At 37.7% G+C, this 25,033-nt stretch overlaps 3 protein-coding genes across 4 annotated transcripts; 2 read left to right on the forward strand and 1 right to left on the reverse strand.

Moving 5' to 3' along the window:
* Positions 1–5,906: 5,906 nt before the first annotated feature.
* Positions 5,907–9,368, forward strand: LOC145578882 (pre-mRNA cleavage factor Im 25 kDa subunit 1-like). The gene is made up of 7 exons (XM_081636181.1): positions 5,907–6,378; positions 6,487–6,532; positions 7,511–7,604; positions 7,685–7,758; positions 7,864–7,950; positions 8,038–8,148; positions 8,973–9,368. The coding sequence occupies exons 1-7, from the start codon at positions 6,197–6,199 to the stop codon at positions 9,042–9,044; spliced, it is 666 nt and encodes a 221-aa protein (XP_081492307.1). The 5' UTR covers positions 5,907–6,196; the 3' UTR covers positions 9,045–9,368.
* Positions 9,369–10,235: 867 nt separating this feature from the next.
* Positions 10,236–17,183, forward strand: LOC145580043 (mitogen-activated protein kinase kinase SIPKK-like). Its single transcript, XM_081637362.1, has 9 exons — positions 10,236–10,449; positions 10,556–10,640; positions 11,830–11,967; positions 13,452–13,676; positions 13,793–13,975; positions 14,090–14,313; positions 15,759–15,804; positions 15,920–16,020; positions 16,756–17,183. Exons 1-8 carry the CDS (start codon positions 10,379–10,381, stop codon positions 16,007–16,009), a joined length of 1,062 nt encoding a protein of 353 aa, XP_081493488.1. The 5' UTR covers positions 10,236–10,378; the 3' UTR covers positions 16,010–16,020; positions 16,756–17,183.
* A 639-nt stretch (positions 17,184–17,822) lies between these two features.
* Positions 17,823–23,602, reverse strand: LOC145580042 (protein phosphatase 2C 50-like). Of its 2 annotated transcripts, none has more exons than XM_081637361.1 (5): positions 23,194–23,602; positions 21,666–22,664; positions 21,117–21,449; positions 20,898–21,003; positions 17,823–18,419 (listed from the first exon to the last, which is right to left on the reverse strand). In XM_081637361.1, exons 2-5 carry the CDS (start codon positions 22,383–22,385, stop codon positions 18,085–18,087), a joined length of 1,494 nt encoding a protein of 497 aa, XP_081493487.1. In that variant the 5' UTR covers positions 22,386–22,664; positions 23,194–23,602; the 3' UTR covers positions 17,823–18,084. The 2 variants fall into 2 exon arrangements, with proteins under 2 accessions (XP_081493487.1, XP_081493486.1); XM_081637360.1 differs by having other exon boundaries at positions 21,666–22,749.
* Positions 23,603–25,033: the final 1,431 nt, after the last annotated feature.

The following is a 25,033-nucleotide window of genomic DNA, read 5'->3' on the forward strand; positions in this document are numbered from 1 at the left end:
CTCTGCTTGTAAGCAGCCATTCTATCTCGGGCCGAGTCTCTTACTTCGTCAAGGAAATCAAGAGATTCCTTCATAAGTTGCTCATTCTCAGCCGAGAAGTGGTGCACTCGTAAACTTTCAGAACCGATTTCTACTAGAAGAACTGCTTCGGCACCATACACCAACTCAAAAGGTGAATAGCCCGTAGCCTCTTTTTCGGTTGTCTTAAGTGACCAGAGAGTTCCTGGGAGTTCCTCTATCCACTTGGACTTTTGATCTTCAACCCTTTTCTTCAAAGCGTTGAGGATCTGTTTATTTGCAGCTTCGGCTTGGCCATTACTTTGTGGATGACACACTGCTGAATATGCCAACTTAATGCCGAACTGATCTGTATACCACCTCAGCGACAAATTATCAAATTGCCTCCCATGATCTAAGACAAAAACCTTCGGAATACCAAAGCGAGTAATGATGTTCTGCCAGATAAATTTTCTGACAGTTTGCTCCGTGATATTCGAAGCTGCTTCAGCCTCAATCCATTTGCTGAAATAGTCGATGCCGACTATCAACCATCTTTTTTGGTAAGGTGCATCTGGAGAGGGTCCCAAAATATCCAATCCCCATTGAGCAAATGGAAGCGGATTAAGGATTGGTTGAAGGTCTCTGGCTGGCTGATGGATAACTGGTGCGAATTTTTGACATTTTTCACACTTTCTGACCAGCTCCTTAGCATCCGAGAACATGGTGGGCCAGTAATATCCGGCCCTCAGTGCCTTGTGGGCTAAGGTCCTTCCCCCAATGTGGTTCCCACAGATGCCGAGGTAGATATCCCGAAGGATGTAATCTGCATCAGTTGGGCCCACACATTTCAGTAATGGGGCTGAGAAGGATTTTTTCAGAATCTCTCCCCTGAAGACGATGAACCTTGAGCTGGTTCGCTTCAGTTTGGAGGCCAAAATTTTATCTTCAGGAATTTCCCCCCGAAGCTTGTAAGCTAGGATGGGATCCATCCGGCTGGGTTATGGGTCGGCGCAACACACCTCAGGTGCTTCGTCGACACTTCTTTATCGGCGCACTTCCACATATACAGATCTGTTCAGCTCAGAGAGAGTTGAACTGGCAAGTTTGGAGAGTGCGTCGGCTTGAGCATTTTGACCCCTTGGGATCAGCTGAACTTCAAAAGTTCTCAGCTTTGCAATGACTGATTTGATCTTGGTAAGATAGGCTATCATTGAGGGCTCTTTGGCCTCGTAGCTGCCACCGATCTGATATGCAACTAGCTGAGAGTCTGTATTCAGACTGACATGTTCGGCTTCTAGAGAGATGCACAGTTCTAGGCCAGCAATCGTTGCCTCATATTCAGCTTTGTTGTTCGAAGCCTTGAATGAAAATTTCAGTGCATACTCGAAGGACTTGCCTTCGGGAGAGGTTATTACTATCCCTGCCCCCGAACCACTTATGGTGGAGGATTCATCCGTAAAAACGGTCTAGATTTTCTTTTCATCGTCTAGCGTCTCCTGGTACGAGCATTCGGCCAGGAAGTCCGCTAGAGTTTGAGCCTTGATGGCTGCTCTCGGCTGGTAGCTGATGCTGAACTCAGTGAGCTCGAAAGCCCACTTGGCCAACCTACCAGATTTTTCAACTTTGCCGAGGACTTTTTCCAGCGGCTGATCAGTTAAGACCATTATTTGATGGCAATCAAAATAGTGCCTCAGCTTCCGAGCAGCTACCACTACTGCAAAGGCAACTTTTTCGAGTAGAGGGTAGCAGGTCTCGGCATCCGTCAGAGTGTGGCTGACGAAGTAGATCGGTTGCTGAATTTTATTTTCTTCCCTGAGCAGCACTACACTGATGGTGGCTGGGCTAACAGCCATGTACAGGTACAAAGATTCTCCCTCTACTGGACTAGCCAGTGTTGGGAGTTGAGCCAGATGCTCCCGAAGCTGCTTGAAGGCTTCTCTTTGCTCGTCTTCCCAGACGAGCTCCTTTGTCTTTGGGAGTTTCAAGGCTTTGAAGAAAGGTAACCCCTTATCCGAGGCTCTAGAGATGAACCTCGAGAGGGCTGCCATTCTTCCGATGAGCCGCTGAACGTCCCTCTTTGTTTTCGGCTCGGGAAGATCGAGCGCTGCCTGGACTTTGGCTGGATTAGCATCAATCCCCCTTTTGCTGACCATGAACCCAAGGAATTTCCTTGATTTCACACCGAAGACACACTTCTTCGGATTCAGCTTCATTTGATGTTTTCTTAAGGAATTTCCCTGGCTTTCTATAACTCTGCTCCCCCTTCGTCACGCTGTAAATCTTAGCGCGCGGAAGAGCGAGCGGAGTGTAAGACTCGTATTTGCCCGTGAACGGAGCAGATTTTTCCTTCTTCGACTCGCTGGCCGAAGATTGTTTCGAGGCTTTCGTCTAAAGGCCAAGGCCAGAAGGTGATTGTTGTTTTTGTTTCCCTCCCCCAAATTGAGGTTGGGTCTTTGTTTTGTTCCACTCTTCAGCTCGGATGAACTTATCCGAAGCATTCAAAGCCTCCTCTAAGGTCCGAGGTGAGTTCATGACCATGAAGTCGGAGAACGGTCCAGTTCTGAGACCGTGCTGAAGGGCGAAAACTGCTAGCCCTTGGTCCAGCTGGGAAATGCTGGATGACTCGTTGCTGAAGCGAGTCATATAGTCGCGGAGGCTTTCGGCCTCCCCTTGCTGCAGACCCATAAGTTCTGCAGTAGTCTTCTCCCGACGATTTTCCGTAGAAAACTTGCTCTTTAACTTGGCGGACAGATCGTCCCACCCAGTTATCGAGCCCTCCTTTACTCCCTTGGAGATCTACGCCTGCGCGACCCCCTTGAGAGTGGTGAGAAAATATTTGCACCAGGTCGCTTCGGACCTGGGGCAGAGGTACATGTGTGTCTCGTATGAGGCAATATGGTCCTTCGGATCCGAAGTCCCATCATAGGTAATGTGCGACGGGATTTTAACCGTCGGCACATGGTCTTCCAATATCCATTGCTCGAATGGAGAACTGGAAGGAAGCATCACGGCCTTGCCTTTATTCCTAGCCGAAGGGACCACGCTCCGCCCTCTCAGAGAGGTAGAAGTGGTTTTCGTCCCTGGCTGGTAGGTCTAGGCTTCGGCTGCAGGAAAGGAGAGGCGGCAGTGCACACTCCGCTCCCTGTCGTCGAGACGGTCAAGAGCGCTTCGGCGAACAGTTTCTGGCCGAGAGGCAAAACTGCTGCTCCTGTTTGTTTTGCTCAAGGTGAGCTGGGTAGTAGGTTCCTTGAAGAAATAAGAGTTCTTGTTTCTTTCTCTTTCGGTTCTCCAGGTTTCCTCTTCCCATTCTGCCAATTGCCTGAAGGATGAGGGTTTCCCCCCTTCCTGACCGAGTGTTCTCCGCTAATGCCTGGTTTGCGGAGGAGTTCGGTCCCGTTGAGGTGGCATGTTCTAGGCCTTCATGGCATCCATAAGGACCGCTAGGGCTCTCACTACCTCCTCCGAGTTGGGCCCCGTCTGGGGTGTTCTCGGCTGAGAGCGAGAGCGAGAATGAATACTCTGAGGTTGACTCCAAGTATGAGAATGAGTCCTATGAGTAGACTAATTGTCCTCATTCGACCGAGGTGGACTCGGTTGATGATTGGATCGAATTATGGGAGAAAGGGTTCTCTCCCTTGATTGCCCCCCGGAACTGAGCTCCCCGGAGGGGCTCCGGTCCCGCGGAGGAGATGAACTAGGAGTAGGGTGGTCCAAGGGCCCTCCACCTAGTGAATTTCGGCGTTTCCTCGAAGGAGAAGCACCGTCGTTCTTGTTCTTGCGGTTCTTAGCCATTGACACTAAGATTATGGTAGAATAAATGAGATTGGCTTAAAGATTTTTTGAAAGTCTTCCCCACAGACGGCGCCAAATTGTTTCGGGTGAAACAATGGGACCTTGTCGAAGGTCCTGAGAAGTGGTGAAGACTGGGCTCGGTCCAAGTGATGTTGGGCCAAGGATTTCCTGCACAGCAAACTCACGTAAACTAGCCTCGGGGGTGTTGCCGAGGAAGGCCCCTCCGATGCTAAAGTCAATACAATGTGTAGAGAGAGAAAGCTATTCAAGATAATTAATTGCTTGAGGCTTTATGTGTATGAATGTAAAATGGTGGAATTGATGGCTTTTATACCTTTGCACATATTGGAGAAGTGGGCCTAAGCCCAATTGACTTGCCACGTTTGACTGACCTTGACTCTAGCACGAATGGAGAGTTGAAGCTTGACCTTGGGCTTTTAATTGGATCATTTATGGACTGGGCACAATTGGACTAAATTGGACCCAAACACATATAATCACATGGTTCTCTTATACTCCCTCCGTCCCCTTTTGATAGTCCCTTATGGACAAATTTTAGTCCTAAAATATTCACCCCATTTGCTTTTTCCAACAATCATTAATATTATTTTTTTTACCAAAATTCCCTCCAATTTGTAACAATATTTGTGCAAATTTAACTTTTCCATGTAAATTTTGTTTTCCCATGTACTTTTATTACTTTCTCTCTCTATTTTTTTGCATACCCAATGTCAATTTACTTTTTCAATGTACTTTAACTATTCATATTTGTGTTTATTAATTCCCGTGAAAAATGCCCATAAGGGACTATCAAAAGTAGACAGGCACCTGCTGCAACTAATTGTCCGAGCTTAAGGTCAAATGCTAGAGTAAATTTCCAAGGCTTCTTATTTTCTACCGAATTTAATTTTCGGGGAATGAGGACTGCTGACTACTGCCGAATTTGCGTTCTAGGGGGATGACATAGGGTACCGAAATATATTTCCGGGGGTTGATTAGGGGTACCGGAATATTTTTTCGAGGGTTGATTACGGGTACCAAAATATATTTCCGAGGGTTGATGAGGGGTATCGGAATATATTTCCGGGGGTGATGAAAGGTGATAAAATATATTTCCAGGTTTTGATTAAAGGTACTAGAATGAATTTGGGTGGTCAATAAAGGATATTGGAAATTATTTTAGGAGGTAAAGGGTGTTGGATTTTATTTGGGAAATTATTATTGTTGTTATTATAGTTATTATTATCAAGAGAGATCGAAGAGTTAGGTTACTGGGGAATAGGAGGTGCAGATGAAAAATGGCAGCGTCAACAAGTATAAACTTCTTTCTTTGATACAGATCTACTGTGCATAGAAAAATGGGCTTGGTAAATTAAAAACGAAATTAGTGTGATGGGATACCGGGAATTATAAAAAGGGTAATATTGTCTTTTCAATATTTAAGTAAATTCTGCATTTAGGTTATTTTGTAGTGTATTTAAAACTTGTGTTTACTTTTTATCTCCACCAGAAAACAAAATATCATACTATTTATAATATCCAATGTAATTCACACATGCTTTTTATACCTATTTCCTTTGTAATTAAACCTCGTGAAATGTGAGAAACGAGCCCTTAAAAATGGGATGGAGGGAGTATTAGGACTCAAGCCAAAATTTCTTGAGGGGGTTGCTTAAGGGGTTCAGACAGAGGTTACTCGAGGGGTTCACTTGATTAAGGGTTACTCAGTTAGGGTTATTCGAGTTTCTCAGTCAGGGGTTACTTGAGTTTTTTAGTCAGACCGCATATAAAAAATTGTAACCCGAGTAACCCCTGACCGAGAAACTTGAGTAACCTTTGACCAAAAAACTCGAGTAACCCCTGATCGAGAAACTCAAGTAACCCCGGAAACTCGAGTAACCCCTTACCGAGAAACTCAAGTAACCCCAAAAACTCAAATAACCCCTAACCAAAAAACTCAAGTAACCCTTGCCGTACGATACAATAGACCGCATATAAAAATTTGTGCTTAAAAATGGGATGAATGGAGTATTAGTACTCAAGCCTAAATTTCTCCAAGTTCCAGTCATATTAGTTAATCCTTCATATTTATTATCCTTGTCACCTCTGCCAGGTGCTGAGGAAGTGCACAGTACACTCATCTACAACTTTCAAAATGTCACAATCCATAAAAAAATTTAAAAATCCATCCACCCTCTAGAAACTCCTCCACTTTCTCCCACCTCAACACTCAACAACAACTCCACCACCTTCCACCCACAATCAATCCTCTCTCTCTTTCTTCTTCCACAACCTTCGCGCAAAACCCGCTATCATCTCTTTTCTCCAACACCATCATATATAAAAGGAAACTCCCAGTATTTACTCTTACAGTAAACAACTGAAACTTTCCCAAAATAGAAAGATGAGAGAAGGAGAAGTGGTTGTGCTTGCTAATGGCGCCGATGACAACCCACAAGAGGGTGAGAGGTTAGCGGATTATATGGTTGATGTTTACCCTTTAAACGGCTATTATTTTGGGTCTAAAGATGCTCTTTCTACTAAGGATGAAACAATTGCTGACTCACTTCTTCGCTTGAAATCTAAGTACTATTTTCTCTCTCATCTGTTTGTTTTTGATTGAATTGAATTGGGCTTTGTTGAATTTTGATTTGATTTTGTTCTTTATTTTTATTGGGTGTTGTTTTTGTTTAGTTATGAAGCTCGTGGATTAAGGACTAACGTTCAAGCTGTTATTTTGGTAAATCCTTCTTTCCTTGTGTTTATGTTTACTGTTTTTGTTATGAATTTATTAACGGTTTTGATATACGCGGTCCTAAGAGCGAATTATAAGCATTTAAAAGGTTTCCCAACTCGGGTACAAACAAATGGAGCTAAAGTCTATGCATTAGTAATGGTATAGTGGTTGGCTTTTCGTGCTAACTAGGAAACCACTACAACCCAAAACAAGAGTAGAATAAAGTAGAAATGGATATATCGAATAAAAACACCTCAAAATGGGATTACATTTTTCCTTGACACAAAGGGAGTATAAAAGATTTGGTACGAAAAATGTTTCCTAAACCTAGGAAAAGAATATTCTACGTATATTCTCTATGATAGTTGGTCTTTAGCGAGACTGTGTCACTCTAGCTTAGTGTTGAATTTTCTAATTTGATTTGCTTTAGTAGTTTATGCTAAGTATCAATCACTATTGATTTACCCTTACGCGCAAGGTATCCTAAGGTGAGGGTAATTAGTAAACCTTTCGGCTTATTAGTTGTTAATCTCTGTTAGAAGCTTAGAACACAAAATGTTGTGCAATTGTGCAGGTGTACTTGTGTTACAATGTTGAGGAAACTTATAATTTGAGGTTGAGCTGTTTAAACATCCACATCTAATATTGTTAAATGGGTTTAAAGTCTCTAAACTCTAAAGTCAAAACACATTGGTATTGTACAAGGTTTGGTACTTTGGTGTTCAGCTTAAACCACTATAAGGGTTTGATTAATTGATGTAAAATGTAGATTTTTTTAGTCTTGTGTGAGGGCATGTCACACTAGTGTAAAAAGTTTAATATAATTGGTTATAGTGGTTTGTGTAAAGTGTCACCTAAAGCGTGTAAGGAGCCAAGGTATCATTAGATGAGAATGGCTAGTTAACCTTTCGGCTTACTGAATTAGTTGTTTGATTTTGTTAGAACACAATGTTACAATGATGAGGGAACTTATCGTTTCAGGTTGAGTTGTTTAAACATCCCCATCTCTTATTGTTACAAGTTAAGAATCGAACTTTTGACCTTCCTGGAGGCCGCTTAAGGCAGGGTGAATCAGGTAATTCACATCATAAGTTCATTATTGTTTCGAGATGTAGAAGTAGGGGAGTACATTTGCTTACTTTGCTTGTGATTTAGATCTTGAAGGGTTGCGTCGCAAACTTTCGAGGAAGCTATCTCTTGATGAAGACAGTGATGAGGTAGAATGGGAGGTAATTATATCATTGATTGCTCTTAATGTTTAATTTATTATTGCTTTACTTTAATTATAATCTTAGAACTATTGTAACTTTAATTAGCTATCTTTCTAAATATAGGTGGGAGATTGCCTTGGAATGTGGTGGAGACCAGATTTTGAGACCTTGCTCTACCCATATTTGCCCCCTAATATTAAGCAGCCCAAGGTTGGCTCATATCATTTCTTGTACTAGATTTTCATTATCTATATAATTGTGTACTTAACTGATTTTATTTGACTGTCATGTTTGTAGGAGTGTGCCAAGCTATTTTTGGTGAAGTTGCCAGTAAGTCGAAAATTCATTGTGCCAAAGAACCTAAAGTTGCTTGCTGTTCCGTTATGTCAGGTTCATGACAACCACAAGGTATCAACCTTGTTTCGAATTGTTGTATGATTCAGCTATCTGTGTGGATTTGGAATTTGCGTGGTACTGTTGTTTCCCCTGAAACCTTAACTTAGATGGGTGTTATAAAGCGTTTTGCCTGGATTATTTAATTAAGTCATTATTTATGTTAAGATGTCTGTTTAGTCAATAAGTGTCAGATCACAAGGTTGTTTGTTGCATATAAAGAGAAAGCTTAAACACCACTCACATCGAAGTTGCTTGTGAGGTACCATAAAACTTCCTAAGTTATTGCTTATCTCATTCCACTAGAATACAGTTGACACGATTAGTTGTTACATGGTTATATTTTATATCCCAAAAGATATACAGTACATAGAAGCTCTTTCAATGCATTGGATCCGGACCCTCAGCTCAACCTGCTAAAATGTGGTTCGAATATACTTGTTCAATTGGCTAGTCAAGTCAGTTGGGGATCTTGTAAATTTGATCAGTTTCAGCATAGTGTGTTGGGGGCGGGGGGTATTACTTTGGGATTGAACTGTTATTATTTTAATCGTTTATTTCAGTTTATTCGAGTGAATTCCAACACTACTATCATCTTGTGCCGAGCCTAAAATTCTACAATTGTAAATACATTGTGCCAAACTGCCAATTATGGTGCCTTTCTTCACTAAAGCTCATATGTTTCGTGTAAGAAGTCACGTCTTTGTACTCTCCAGTCTCTGATCTTTCTAGTTACTTTTTTTGTGGACAATTTCAATAGCTTTTCATCTTATATGATGTTGTGTTACTGAAAATGCTTTTGTTAGAAGATTGATAAGTGTATAATCTTATGCTTGTAGACATATGGACCCATAATAGCTGGGATCCCGCAGCTATTATCAAAGTATTCGTTCAACATGATCGAGGCTTAAAGTTCGTGGAAGCAATTATATACAATATATTGTGTTGAAGATAAATTGTATGTAGCAGAAAGGATTTTAGTTCTGGGCAGAGCACATTGTAGTCTACTGGCGCTTTCTTTGCATAGCGAACTTTTTACTAGTATCATAGATTTGTTGATAGTGGTTGTAACTGTATTGGTATATAAGATAGATTTATTTGGTTTTGAAATTAGCTAGGTGTATTTTGCTGTTACATTTGTATCAAAGGGTCATTTTGAGGAAGAGTGGTACTACTTTGTATATCAACGTAGCTGTAAATTGGAACTATATTGTGTTTGACTGTTTCTTATGTCTCCAAAACGTTTAACTAAATACTTGGTCCGTATTTCCTTGATGTCTAAATCTTGAACTATATGTCTATAGATTTGCAACCCATTCTGTTTTTTATGGCATGGATCACTTCTTGGACAATCACTAATCGTATGTTATCTTTTTTTTTTCCCCTTCCTCTCTGTGCAATGCAATTTCTTTATCCCTTCCTCTATTCCTCTGTAATTCTACTACATATCCCATTGATTTAGTTTCATCATAATTAATAAAAAATGAACATGCCTCCACCGTGAGATCATTACATTACATAGAGTTGAAGCTTAACATTTTTTTTTTAACATAGACAAAGCTACCATATTAATTATGAGGTTAATTGACTCCACTTAGATATAGAATTTAGATAATTTGTAATAGGTTTTGATATTACTTTTAAAGTTTAAAATTCGTATAAGTTTATCATTTTACCAGGTTGAAAATATAAATCATATTTTGACTCCCTTAACCACTTTCCAATCCGCTAGAAAACTAACCAATTCAAACAGCCTAAATTAGGGCCTATTTCGATTTATTGAAAACAACTGAACTGATTGAGGCTGAACTAAACTGAAATAAATTGTTTATGAGAGAAGAAAATTAGGAGCTAAACTGAACTGATGGGAGCTAAATTGAACTGAATTGAAATGAAGCTGAATAAAACAGGCTCTTAATAGGTACTTGAATCGATAATGAGTCAATCCGGTGCTAGAGTGTTAGTGGCCTAGGTCCCATTTTTCCTTTTTTCCACTCGACTTGAGAAAATCATCAACTCCGTAGACCGTACCTACTTTGTATATACTCGTATATATCCGCGTGTCAATTATGATGAATCTCTGACATGTCAAAACCCACCGCATTTTCTTTCAAATTTCTCTTCCTCTCTGCTAAATCAAATCAACAACGACGACTTCGTTACGACTTTTCTCTTCTTTCTCTCTCCTAAATATCTCTCTCTCTCTCTCAATCTTCTCTTCAGCTAAGCTTCAGCTGCACCAACTATGCCCAACAGAGGCGGCTTCAATCTCAGGCTCGATGTTCCTCCTGATGAAGATTCTCTTGCCAAATTTCTGTAATTCTTTCCTTGATTATGATAATGTATTTCATTTTGTATTGTTCATCATTTTTTTTTAAAATTTAATTTCTCTGATTTTTGTTCGATTTTGATTTTTTGGTAGAACTCAAAGTGGTACATTTCGTCATGGCGATCTTCTGGTTAATTTGGATGGAATTCGAATTGTTTCCCAAACTGATTCTGATGCTGTAAGTTACTTTTCTACCAACTATTTCTTAATTATTCAAGGTTAATTCAATTTTCTGATCTTAATATTGTAAGTTTTTCTTCAATGTGAATAATTGTTGATTTAAGTTTGATGTTGTGAAATGAAATGGCGGAAGTAATTGTTGTGAAAGAATTTCAAATTCTTACTAAAGATGTTGGTTAGAAACCTAGAAAGCTGTAAATGAATCGAAATGATCGAGATTTTCTAATTTCATCATAAATTTCTGATACTGTTTTTAAAGGAAAGGTTTAATTTGAATTGCATGTGTATGTGAAGAGTTGTGTACAGAATCCTGGTAAAGGACTTGCATAATCTTGTTGCATGAGTTTTGTTCATAGGTATGATTGTTAGCTCCTACACAGTTTAAATTTTTATCGAACTACATTGTTAGATTTGGATTATAAGGAAGCAAATTATATAAAATACGAAGTAAATTTCGCTAAGTTGTCTGATGCTTCCAATTTATTTCGTATAACGGATTGGCAATTTAGTAAATGTCTAATCAATAAAAGGGAGTGACCAGTTGGCCTTTCAGTATATACTGGAGCTACTTAATTTCCCTCTTCCCCTATGGAATTCATATGACCGGAAATTGGATGGTGACTGGGTACGGTTCAGTACATTGACTTGTTTGTGCTGCATGTGATGATCTTATCAAGAGATTTCAGTGGCTTATCCTAATTTCTGCCTTGATGATACTTCTTCTTTCCTTCGATGGATTTTTCCTTGTATAGACAAAAATATTCATGCATCTTATATACCAAAAGAGTGTTTTTAACTTTCTAGTTGCTAAAAAATAATACTTCATAATTAAATATTTTTAATAAATATATATACATCAAAATGATTCCTTTTTTCTCTTATATAAACCATTTCATAGGAAGGGCAATGTTGGCATGACTAGGCTCTAAAATAAAACTCTTTAGTTTGGCATGTGGAAAACTCTTATTGCTCGATCTCTTCCCCTCCCCAAAGTGCAAGAATGGTAGTTAACTAATTAAAATCATCGACGATTGGTTTTATGATAAGCATTAAGGACACCAAAAACCATTCTTTTCAAGTATTAAATGTTCTTTTTAATGCCTAAAATGAAGTGCAACTTAGCGTTTAGTCTTGATTTTGTTTGATTAATAAATATCTGCTCACTATCATCTGATTTGTTTCCTCAGCCTCCTCCCCCCATCAAGCCGCTGGACAACCAGATAAGCTTGGCTGATGTAGACACGATTAAGGTCATTGGCAAAGGTAGTGGTGGACTTGTGCAGCTGGTACAGCACAAGTGGACTAACCAGTTCTTTGCTTTGAAGGTAAGGGTTTAGTGAAATTACTAGACTAGAAGGTTGTAGGGTTTTCAATGCATTCTGATGCAGTGGCAGATCCAGTATGGGTTCAGCTGAACCCATATTGAATTCGGGAGGAAATTCGTAATTCAGAGGAAACAAAATATAAATTAAATATAAACGAAAGTACTGTGTAACACTATGAATGTCCGTAACTCAGTAGTCAAGTACTTTAATTGAAATACAATCACTAGCTTGGCGTGGGATCAAACCCCTTGCCAAACCATTTTTTTTTTCCACTTCACATTGAAATCTGGTTGTCCAACGGTTTACTTCAAAACCATAATTTCAAAAAAACCCCATCTAGCGGTGTTTCTGCCATAATTTCAAGTGAATTACTTCAAAACCAGCCCCCCTAGAAAGAGGTAATGTAAGGAGAGTAACGACATGGCCCATGGCTTACCCAGGCATAGGGGGGTTTTCTAAAGGTGATAAAGTCGAAAAAAATCCTCAAATCAAAGTTAACATTCTACTTTTACCCCCTGTTCATCCTCCTTGAGACACACACTCACTACCCATTTCTTCTCTCTAATTTATCTCCATCAACCTCCTTAACTTAATGTTTATATTTTTGTGTACTGAAGGCCTCATTACATTGAACATTCAAGAATGCCAAACTATTGATTTAGGCCCTGTTTGGTAATTAGCTGTTAGCTAGTGATATAGTTGGTTGTATAACTGATTTGACTAGTTGGCTGGTTGTGTAAGTATGTTTGGTAGCTGTTAATTTTAAGCTGTTTCTGTGTACGTGATAACTAAAATGTTAAATGCTTAACAAACCAAAAAGCTCCTATTATGAGCATTTTCAAAAAGAATTTTGTAAGCCCAAAAATCTCATTCAATAAGCAGTTTACCAAACTCCCAATGTAGCTTTTGTCAGAAAGGCTCTAACAGGCCTCAATAAGCTAAAAGCTCTCCAAAAAGCTTTTGCCCAAACAAGGCCCAATCCGGAATGCTTGGATCAATCCCTGTCTTTAGTTAGTTCAATTCTGTAACTAATTTAGTGATCTGGCTGAATTTTCAGAATAAATTGTTACCAACTCTTTAATTGGGTAGATCTCTATGTCCTGGTTCAGGACATTTAATGTACTTTCCTGGAATTGTTGATCCCTACCCCTTTGCCTCATGAATGAAGTTGATTACAAATTATGCACGTTGGACTGGTACTTTGAGAAGCCTAGGATCTCAGTTTTGATTTAATGAGCTCCCAGTGGAATTCTAACTTCTTCACTTGACCAACCTGACAACCTCTAAATGTTTGTCCATTTTAGATTTGATCTTGAAAAAAATTGATGGTGCATTTTATGATTTTATCTTATTGACTTTTTAAATTCTGACTTTAGAAATCTGATATTTGGAATCATTAACCCCTACGGCCTATGTTGACTATGTTAGTATATATGATGTATCTTATTTTGGCAGTTTATTAATTTATACAACCTTACTTTCAGGTTATTCAGATGAACATTGAAGAGTCTGCTCGCAAGCAGACCGCACAAGAACTGAAAATCAATCAGTCACTTGAATGTCCCTATGTTGTTGCCTGCTACCAGTGTTTTTACCAGAATGAGGCTTTCTCAATAATTCTGGAGTACATGGATGGTGGATCCCTTGTAGACTTATTGAAAAAAGTTAAAACTATCCCAGAAGAGTATCTTGCAGCCATCTGTAAACAGGTAGATAGTTTGCAATAATAAACTAAGCATATTTAGATGATGTCTTCAATTTCCTAATGTGTTCTCTTGTCCTATTTTTAACTTTTGATAACTTCTGATTGATTCTACATTTTTAGGTGGTAAGAGGTATGTATTATCTTCATCATGAGAAGCACATCATTCATAGAGACTTAAAGCCGTCAAATTTGTTGATAAATCATAGAGGAGAAGTCAAGATTACTGATTTTGGTGTTAGTGCAATTGTTGCAAGTACTTCCGCCCAGGCTAATACTAGAATCGGAACGTATCACTATATGGCTGTAAGTTTTACCTTAATATGATTTATTGTGCATACGATTTTACGAGTCTGTTTTGAGGTTCTGACAGCTGTCTGGTGATCTCTCTAAATTGCCATGTGCATTGATGTTATGCAGCCTGAAAGATTCAGTGAAGAAGCCTATAATGCCAAAAGTGACATCTGGAGCTTTGGTTTGGTTGTGCTAGAATGTGCAACAGGAAAATTTCCCTATCCTCTACCAGATGAAGATGATGGTTGGATTAATTATTTTTCAATTATGCAGACCATTATTGAGCAGCCACCACCTTGTGCTCGCTCTGACCTGTTTTCTCCTGAGTTCTGTTCATTTGTATCCTCGTGGTATCTCTCTCTCTCTCCCTCTCTCTCTTTCTCTCTCTCTCGTCAAGTAATATATTGTTTTGGAAGCATTACATTCCAAGGATAAATATAGATGGCAAATTAAAAATTTGTGAAGGATACTTTTTACTTTCCCATCCACAAAATATTTTGAGCTTTTGTAAATATAATTTGACTTACAAAATTATAAGTTAAATCCACCCTTGTAGAGAGAGAGAGAGAGAGCCACTGCGGCCTATTTTAAATGTTTTGTATAATCAGAGGTGGGGTTTAATTAGAAAATGGGTGAACACTGGAGTATTCATGTCAATTCTCCCTTCTTGAAAGCAATGCCATGAGAAATCATAAATAAGACAATTATCATTTCAACCTGTGAAGGATTGTTGCATCAGATTTCAACCTTGACATTTCTTCAATGTTTCGGGTACCTTCTGAAGATAGTCCAAAGTTTTATACAAAGTACTATCTACACACTGAACAAAGTGAAAGACCCACCAGAACAACAGGGGGGCCCACTGCGGGATATTTTGAATTTTTTTTGTAATTGATGTCATGAGAATAAACAAGACAATTGACATTTCAACCTGTCAAGGATGCTTGCATCAGATTGCTGACGGTCAGTATAGTAGTGTCAGTAGCATGGATATTGCAGGCTGTTTTCGTGGTTAAAAATTAATGTGCTAAGCCATGTAGTGCTCTTAGTCTAGTTATGGTTTGAATTATAAGAAACAACTAGCTTCACTATGATCATTAACTTTAGAGTATCATATGTCCACTAAAGTATTGATCACGTAGAGAAATTGTTTGTTGCACAGCCTTGCACCTTCTGCCTCCCTCAATCTGTATGACATGCAGCAATAATCAATGGCATGTTGCCTACTTAGTGTTCATATTGTGGAGCATAGCCTTAGGAGCCCTTTGCTTACTAAGCCACCACAACATCCTTCTCCAAACCACCCATGCACCTACACAGTTAGGCATAACAAAAGAATAGATCTTTCTGGTCGTTGGACTCATTTTCTTCTTTGCAGAGGGCAGATGTATAGAAGACCATTCCTGTATAGGCTGTCTTTTGTAGAGCAGTTTTAATTTAAGGCTTCCTTCTAAATCTAGGAACTTTGACAAACATTATTTACGGACTCAAGTTTGCAATGGCAGTAGTAATAAATCCTGACTTCAGGCTTGCCGATTGGGTAAACCGTTAAATTAGTTAATGTGTTTTCCATAGGAAAATTAAACCCAACAGGTATGGCTCTAGCAATCCATGGACAATCCCAATATAATGTGTGTGCTTGTGCATCCTAGGAATTTGGAGACAACATTTAACTTTATATCAAAAAGTTGGGAGTGTATCCTGATGTAGCAAATTTCAAATCTTTCCTCGCATTTCTTGCAATCTTCATTAGCTTTATAATTTTTCTATGCTGAAATTTTGTTTATTTACTCAGCTTACAGAAAGATCCAAAGGCTAGGCTCTCAGCTCAACAGCTAATGGTACGTGGCTCAATTTTTTGCTCTCCTCGTACATATACTTTGTAATTAATTTGGGTCTGAAGCAATTTGTTCTGCAAACCTTACAAAGTTCTGGCTGGTTTCATATGTTATTCAGGAACATAATTTCCTCTGTATGTATGATGACTTGCATATTGATCTGGCATCATACTTCTCAAATGCTGGATCTCCACTCACAACCTTGTAGGATCCGTTCTGGTAAGTCTTTGATTTGATAAAAATGTTACAAACTAAAACATTGTTGAGAAATAAAAATTTCAAATTACTCTCATACACTCTTCATTTCAAATTCTTCATTTCTTGTCATTCTCACTCCTCTCCTTTGCCCTTTTCTATCTCTTCTTTCCTCCAGTCCTCCTTCAGTCCATCTCTCCTTTTTATGCCGTCACCATTAAATCAATCAAAGCCACCACTGCCGGCAATATTTCACCATTAAAAGATCTGAAAACTCCGTCAATGGTGTTTTTCGTTAATGTTTGAACTCCTTTATCATTCTTCCCTCAATTCTCACTTTTTCATCAATAGTTTTACATCCTTTTCATGCTCTCAAGCTTCGGTTGATCTCTGCCTCCTTTGCTTCTCCTCAAACACTGGCAGCGGCAGCAGAGGAATTCTTTGGCAATATTGGCTAGAATTGGAACTCCGATAATGGTTTAATTAACGATATTTTTAAGTTTAGACATAAAATGCTAAAAATGTATTGAAATTTTGAAATTGAAATTATTAGTGTTTGCCTAACACTTAATTGGAATTCAATTTCAGAATTTCAATTTGTGGATTTGAATTCAAAGAATGCAAGTTAAATTTGAGTTACCAAACACTAGCTAATTGAATCTAGCAATCACGACAACATATGGTAGCTAAAAATGTATATATTTCTTTGTGGTCTCGGGCGCATAACTCCTTTTCTGGAATTTGGACTTCAATTATTAGGTACAAAACACTATGGAGGCAATGTTCTATCAGAGCAAATGAAATTAGATGCCGAATTCTTGTCCCAAAAACCACACAATGCCTGAGAAGTTGATGGATGTTGAAGGGTGCTAATGCCATGAGCCCATGAGACTTTAGAGTTAGGAAGATGTATTTTTGTTCATGACAGAAAGCTTTTGATTGATGCAGTTGAAGCATTGAAATGATCAGCTGTCCAACTGCAGTATCTGTCAACTTTAGGTTTTTACTCCTGAAGGAATCAATGTTTTGTCAATTTTTCATGCACATGTGTATTGCTAAGCTAAATTATGGGCATTACTCGATGCTTGAACTACACTATTTGATGTATTCTGTTGGGCATTGGTTCCCCGGATTAGCGTTGTGGTTGGTTTTCTGAAAACTATACCTTACGGAGTTTTTTTTTTTCATTGATCTCCTTTTCTTTTCTTTGTCTTTTTTTTTTTCTTAATTTTTTTAATTGAGTTTTAATATGGAAATACTTTAGAGGAAATACAAGTTTATTTCTGTGATAAACTTGTTAATATATCACAAGACTTTTTATGTCATTTCTCATGTTAGAACAAGGGTATATATGCCATTTTAAGGGAAAAAAGCTTCAATCTGTTTCAATGAGACTTCATGAAAATGAAGCTCACCACCGCCATCAATATATTTCTGCCATTTGCGGTCCCAATTTCAAAGAACTACAAGCTTTGCTACTTCGTATCATTCTATTAGAAGATCAATGCTACAAAACTTTTACATCAAACCAAGAAACATTGCACATGGCAATCACATTCATGTTACCTTCCCCTTCATTGCTTTCTCGAGAACCATAATATATAATCATCCAATTAATGAAAACAAAAGACAAGAAATATTAGGAGTAGATTTCCCAAACAATGCTTCCACAAGATATAACACGCGAATATGAAGATCAGCAACAGAGACTTGAACCTGAACATTGCACTAGAGAATTCCTCACATTCAATTTGCGTGGAAAGAGGTATTCTTAAGAGAAACTGTTCATAAAATTGTTCTTAGTTAGAACTTATACCAACAGAAACTAGGATATTCTTGCTAGCTCTATCTGAAATATACTATACATGTTCTTGAGCTCCAAATCAGCCCATTTTAAAAAGATGGGCTTACAAATATATGTTACAATCCAAGATTATGTGATGCTTCTGAGAGCTGACAGATATTTCTACCTCATACAAACTACAGGTCAAAAGAAGCAAAAAAAATTATAGAAAAAAATAAAAATATAAAAAAAGAAAAGAAAAAGAATTAACATTTTGCCAAAATAAGGTGAACCTTTGAAATGTTTCATGTTTTAGTTTTGAACTTCCTATAAGGTTTCAAGTCAACCACAATGACAGTAATGTTGTCTTTGCTTCCTTTCTGGAGAGCAAGCTTGGAGAGGTAGTCCGCCGCAGCTTGAGCAGCCAAATCAACGCCCTTGCCTCTATCCGAAATGATATTAGTTCCATTCTTTTTATGCCAGAGCAGAATTCTCCTTCGTGCCGCATCGCAAGCTTCTTCATTGCTCAGGACATCCCATAAACCATCACTGGCAAGAATAAGGCAATCATCATCCTTAGCCCGCTGAACTATTGTCACTTCTGGGTCTGGTATAATCCATGGTTTCAAGTATCGATCACCTGAAAGAAATTCGAGTAAAATAAGAATCTATATTTAGAATTTTGGTTGCAAGATATGTATACATAAAGTGAATATGCCTCCATCATCGACTACTTTTACCCACCCATAAACAAAGTGCCAAGAAAGTTCAATATCCATGTGGGCAATCATTTGATGCATGTATCGCCATAACATTTAATATGATGACCCATTAATGTACTTAATCACTAGCTTATATAATAGGAATAATCACATGCTGTTTATTCAATTGATGAAGTGACTTCTTTGTATATCAATCAGTATCAGCAATCTGAAAACTTTAAAAGGCAGCACCATATTTTGTTCAGTCATCCTCATGCATTAAACGTATAAACATATATGCTGATCTAGCTACATCACAAAACCCTGAATTGGGTTAATGTTACTATTGTTACTCATAAAACATTAGACAGCTCAGACTCTTCACTTCGATTCAGCATCTATGTTGGATATTCAACATTCTGACATGAGTTTGGACACTTGATACTTCAATTTGGACCAAAATCATCCAATTTTTCGATTAAATACACACATCCAACACTTAGACACCTATCTGTGTTAGACACTGCTACTGGTAGTCAAATCCAACACCCATAGACCTAGCCTCTTCATATCATAAGCATTCATACTGAGCATAAGTAGATACTCAAATATGGATATTGAAGCTCCATTTTGGACTAAAAATTAGAAAGGAAAATGTTCATAAGATGATCAAGTCTGACAATTGGTAGCCAAGTCTCTAAAGTATTCACTGACGATCAGATCTTCAAAGTGCAGAATATGCCTTTCTACTCTATGGTACATGTATGACAACTCTAGGACTACCTTTAATGTAAACAGCAGCAATCCGGATAGACAAAAACCATTCTAAAAGTTTTAAAGCCAATTTCATGATCCATACAATGCCAAAGTCTGATCCTGCAAATCTACTTCGAGCATTAATGAACTTAAGGCCTACAATCAAAAACTCATGGGCAAGTTTATGTCTTCAACTGTGGCTACTCTGTGCTTCCCTCTATAGATATCCTAGAAGAATTTTGGTATATGGCCTTTCTTTAAATAATGGCACTTCTGTTGTACACCTTCAACTAATTGACATTTTCAAGTAGTATTTCTACCCGTAAGAATTGCAAATAGCACTACAGTTTGTCCAACTCGCTCTATTTTGTAAGTTGTGAACAACATGCATCCTGTTGCCTTATGACATAAATCCATAATTTGAAGTTCAGTCTAAGCCTCTAAGTTGCTTAAGGTGAACAGTCATCGACAAAGAAAACCAAGAGAACGGTTCAACAACTCACCAAGCACAAAACAAATGGACTGCAAAGTACTTAAGAATACTCAATCAAAGTCTAGAAAAATAGCCATCATAATTATATCACCTTGAAAGGTCAGTGCTCAATAGTCAATTCATATATTCCACCATTCATGTTTTGACAAGGCATTGCTGGAAAGATTCGAGGACCCAAATGTGCCAACCATTCCTATAATACATATTCAGGTACCAATCACGCTGAATATCAGACAATTATCTTGTGGGAGTTTTAAATAGGAAATCAAGACAAGGCAATATAACCAACCAGATGCCAATAGAACATGATCAATAACCGAATTCCTAAGCGTCTCAATTCCTCAAGCTGCACCCAATAAAAGCTGATACTGCTCAAATATCTGACAATATTGTGGGCCTTGTATGAACATTAATATTCAAATCCTCTTTCCATAACTTACTCCAGGGAATTTCTCCAATATATGAACAACTCAACCATATAAACCACAACAAGAATTATCAGCTAATCATAGACACCTTTATCTAAAAGATCCAATTATCTCAATGGTTCCCAACATCTTGGCTTGAATCACTCCTTGGCCCAAGAGACTAGATATTTAGATAACTGTATAAAAAAAAAATAGTCGCACCAAATTTGCCACCTGACATTTAATTTAAAATTCACATACTGGCATAAATTACTCCTGTTTCCCTTTTTTATGCAAAAGCCACATCTCTTGTAGCCAAAGCCCCAACAAACAGGAATGTTTAAATCCATGTACAACTGTACAAGGTGATGTTACTATATTAGCTAAATCCCTATTAGCAGCATGAGTAAGCCATACCAAGTCACCCACCACTAAATGCTAAAAAATCTCCCACAACAATGTTGCCTTAATTGCCTAACATAATAGGCACAGTATACAAGTACCTGTAAACCCTATTTGCAGTAAATCATATATATATATATATATATATATATATATATATATATATATATATATTAACATATTTGCAGTAAATTACGAAAGCCTACGGTACTCCGTATATGGTATAAGGAACATGAACTCCTGATTAAAATTTCTAAATATAGAGATAAAATTCTTCCTTCAAGCCTTGAACTTGCAGAGCTGCATTATTAAATAAAAGATAGCATTTAGATCTTAGTAACCAGCAAAGAAAATCTTACCGATTGATCTTGACATAGCAAGAACACCAAAGACGCGGTAGCCATTCCACTGTATAACCTTGCCATCTGCAGCTTCTATCCTATCCCACTCATCTTTTCGATCAGGCTAGAAACAATTAGAAAAAAAAAAAAAAAATGAGCTGCAATTTTTCTGAAACCATCTTTAACCAAAAACAAAATAGTAAAAAGAGAATAAATTAAGCTGCAACAGTGACCTACTTTATGATCTAAAGACAATGGCATGGGTGCTTTCCCACGACAAAGAACAGCCCTGGAATCGCCACAATTAGAAACTATGATATGGGTTGGGCAAACAATCGCTACAACAGCCGTTGACCCAACAGTTTCAGGAGCAACAGGTTCCGCACTAGCCTCAGGCCCTTGCTTGACTCCCCCAACCTCAGCATCCACTTTCAAAAAACAACGAGAGAAAGCCTTCTCCCATTGCTGTTGCAAATCCTCCCCAGATCCTCCACTCAGGAAGCTCTCTTTTACAACTTCAATTTCCTCTGCCAATGCTAAATGCAAACGATCCCGACAATAATTGGCAACCTGAGAAGCAAGTGGCATAAGATGACAAGCCATTCGCACAAATATACAATAATATCACTATACATAGCACAAATCTTTATTTTGACGATTCCTCCTAGATTTGAAAGTTTCCTAAGTAAACTATACTTTATTTATTCTTTAGAACCAAAAAAAGGCTCTTAAGCAAAAACAATTCAAACAAAGGCTAACTGAGGGAAAGAAGAGATGACTGTATACCTGACAGCCCCCATGTCCATCATATACACCATAGAAGTGCGCAACTTGGCTTATACTTTCAGTTATACCATTCACTGCATTTTCACCCATCAACATTTTAGCAGGAAATCTCTGGAAACACGGCACAACTGCAAGTGCATCTTCCATCTCCGGCCTTCTACCACAGATAGATGTAAACCCCCAAAGGGGCACAGATTCCATGTCAAAAGCACACTGGCTACTCATTGTTCTGACTATCTTTTCGTGATTTACTTCATCTCCAGGCAACAAGGTTGAATTGCGTAAATCATTACCCTCCACATCAAGATCCTCTGCCACTGCCAATACATCTCCAATAGGCTCCAGCCCAGATTTTAGTTCCAATTTGCTGGAAGCAATTGTGACTTCAGATTCTTGAATACCCTTATCCAGATCCACTGAAGCAGGTGACTGGGGCAAAGAATTAGGCTCGGATGCCAAAAATTCTTCACCATTGATGCTGCTACTTCTATCACTAGTCACAGACTGAGAACTTGAAAATAAACCTTCCTCTCCACTTTCTTGATCAATGTTATCACTAGAAGCACAACAACTATCAATTTCAGCTAACCCCCTAGATGAATTAGGTTCTCGGTTGTTCTCTTTTTCACACAAGGACTCCTTCACCACTACCAAGTTCACTACCGGATTCTCACAATAGGAGCCATCGTCTCCCATCAAAGAAGAATCCTCCGTCTTCATCACAATATAAGCTCGTAAGAAAACCTAAAACTGTATCTGCTTAGCCTAGTAATCTACTAGAAATAAGAATCTTCACTTCACTAATGAATAGAGTACCCATTACAAATAACCGCAAACTCATTGCTCGTGCTATGTCATTGACCCAATCCCTTTTCCCCATTGTGATCAATCTGATTATCCAAACCCTCAACCAGAAGCACACCCCACCTCGGTCTCGGCCTTTCTCTCTACCCCTTTATCTCTCTCTTCACATGATCCCTTAAAAACAAAGGCAATCACCTAAATCCACATACCCAGAAGCGTAAATCACCAAGAAACACAAAAGTTGACCAATCTCAATAGCTACAAAGATGAACTGCAAAAACTGGGCACCACAAATCTATTAATATGATTCATTCACACCTTCAAATTGCAAGAATTAAACAACACATCTAGTCCCCAAATTGCAGAACAATGAAGAAACAACAATCTAACTATGAAAATGAGATTCCCATGCTTCTTTAGCTCTACTCACAAAAAAATTCACCCAATATAAAACAATTATTTAAAAAAAGAAGCCAAAAAATGCCCAAATTTCCCCTCTTTCTCACTCAATTACACACCACAAATTTCACAATCTTGTGATCCAAAAAAAAAACTTCAACTACCCAGAAAGAAAAAGGCTAATAAAATTTATGAACTAACAAGAACTAGAAAAAGAAAGCATAAAAAGGCGAAGTCATGAAAAAGAAACACAACAAAAAGGGGTCAGAAATCACAAGAATGTTCACCCCAGTTGAAAAAATTAAAGTCCAACAAGATTTATTACCCAGATCTGAGGCTATCTTTCTCTCTCCAAAATCCCAGAAACTGTAGCAGTAGTTGTAGTTGTTCTTGCAGTTTCTTTCAAAGATGACCAAACCCAATTAAAAATCCTAAATTTGGGGTCAGTCAATCAATCAATCAGCTATAAAATCCGATCCAAAATACTGCTTGTAATAAAAGCGAAAACCCACGAAATTTGTGATACTATGAACTAATAGTATGTGTATTTTGGAGGGGAAGAGGACCATTGTTTGTTTGATTGTTCTCGTGCTATTTTTGTTCCATGTAATTATGCCAGCTGTGTTGTTCTTGATAAGGTTAAACACATACCATAAATCATCTGCTATTGGAAGGGGAAAAAATGCCTTTTTGTTTTTCTATTTTTTGTTACTTTGATGACACTTCATTTGGACTTTGTTTTCATTTTCATAGGGTCTGCCCATCCGATGGATAGTGTTACCGTGATATCCAAAAAAATGTGTACTTCAATGTAATGAGGGAAATTCTACACCATAACTCAAGTATTGGTTTCAATCTGTGTTCCATCCTTTTCAAAATCATACACTGTAATTTTAACTTACAATTATGTCTCAACAGTGACTTTGTTGTTATCCTATCGTAGCAGTCACCGTTAGTAGAACTCACCTTGAATTTTTTAATATTTTTTTCTCGATTTGTATGCTGAAAAATATCCGTTAAAGATTTTAGTGGTCATTTTGGTTCTGAAGGGTCCAAATTGAGCTTGAATTTGAAAAAAAAAAAAAAAAAAAAAAAAAAAACTTAAAAGCCTCGTTTTGTGAATTCTAAATTTAACTATGAAAATCCGAATTCACAAAATGGGGTTTCTACGTTATTTTTTTTGTAAAATCTGACCTCAATTTGGAATCTTAAGGGAAAAATGACCCTTAAAACCTTTAATGGAACATTTTTTAGCAAAAAAATTGAGAAAAAAAAATTAAATAGGTGTAAAGTGGGGCCCACTAACGGCAACATGTCACGGACGGTTAACGGCAAAGTTACAGCGTAGTTAATAAATGGACCTTGAAGTTACAACATGGAATTTTTAAAAAGGGGGACACAACGTGGAAAAGTGAACACTTGTGTAGAATTTTTCATGTAATTTGGCCATGTTATGTTCACCTTAAAAAAATAATATTAAGTAAAATTAATTTTAGTTCATTAAAATTAAGTTCAGTTCAGTAAAATTAATTTTAGTTCAGTTCAGTAAAAATAATTTTAGTTTAGTAAAAATAAGTTCAGTTTAGTAAAATTCAGTAATTATAAAGAAGAAATATAATAGAATATTAATAAAAATAATTTCAGTTCAGCAAAAATAATTTCAGTCCAGTAAAATTAATTTGAGTTCAGCAAAAATAATTTCAATTCAGTAAAAATAATTTAAGTTCAGCAGAAATAATTTCAGATCAGTAAAAATAATTTTAGTTCAGCAAAAATAAGGTGAAGTTAATAGGGTCTTATAAAGAATTTTTATAAAATTATCAATAAAGGATTTAGGATGATTAAGAAAATATGAGTATTTGACAAAATGATATGATTTGGATTGACAATTTGCGTTGTGATAACACATGCAAAACATAAACATGATTAGCAGCAGCGACAGTGAATGTGCTTTGATAATCATGATCCAAACAACTAAAGTTAACAGTTATTCAAGTAAACAATAACTTTATTTATTGACACTAGCATATTTGACTTTTTCGAAATATTTATGTGGATTATGCGCCCATTGTAATATTATATGTGATCTAAGATGAACTAAAAGAATTAAACGAAAGAAAAAGTGAAAAAGAACAGCAAAGGCTATTTGATCTTTATTTCTGTAG

Source organism: Chenopodium album, chromosome 14, assembly GCF_948465745.1.
Source record: "Chenopodium album chromosome 14, dcCheAlbu1.1, whole genome shotgun sequence".
NCBI lineage: Eukaryota > Viridiplantae > Streptophyta > Magnoliopsida > Caryophyllales > Amaranthaceae > Chenopodium > Chenopodium album.

Coding starts and splice junctions, on each gene's coding strand:
- LOC145578882 (XM_081636181.1), top strand. CDS start 6,197: ATGAGAGAAGGAGAAGTGGTTGTGCTTGCTAATGGCGCCGATGACAAC. Junction 6,379..6,486: donor CTTCTTCGCTTGAAATCTAA/GTACTATTTTCT, acceptor GTTTTTGTTTAG/TTATGAAGCTCGTGGATTAA. Junction 6,533..7,510: donor ACGTTCAAGCTGTTATTTTG/GTAAATCCTTCT, acceptor TTATCGTTTCAG/GTTGAGTTGTTTAAACATCC.
- LOC145580043 (XM_081637362.1), top strand. CDS start 10,379: ATGCCCAACAGAGGCGGCTTCAATCTCAGGCTCGATGTTCCTCCTGAT. Junction 10,641..11,829: donor CCCAAACTGATTCTGATGCT/GTAAGTTACTTT, acceptor TTGTTTCCTCAG/CCTCCTCCCCCCATCAAGCC. Junction 14,314..15,758: donor TGTTCATTTGTATCCTCGTG/GTATCTCTCTCT, acceptor TTATTTACTCAG/CTTACAGAAAGATCCAAAGG.
- LOC145580042 (XM_081637361.1), bottom strand. CDS start 22,385: ATGAAGACGGAGGATTCTTCTTTGATGGGAGACGATGGCTCCTATTGT. Junction 21,450..21,665: donor ATGGACATGGGGGCTGTCAG/GTATACAGTCAT, acceptor CTTGCTTCTCAG/GTTGCCAATTATTGTCGGGA. Junction 18,420..20,897: donor TGCTATGTCAAGATCAATCG/GTAAGATTTTCT, acceptor AATTTCTTTCAG/GTGATCGATACTTGAAACCA.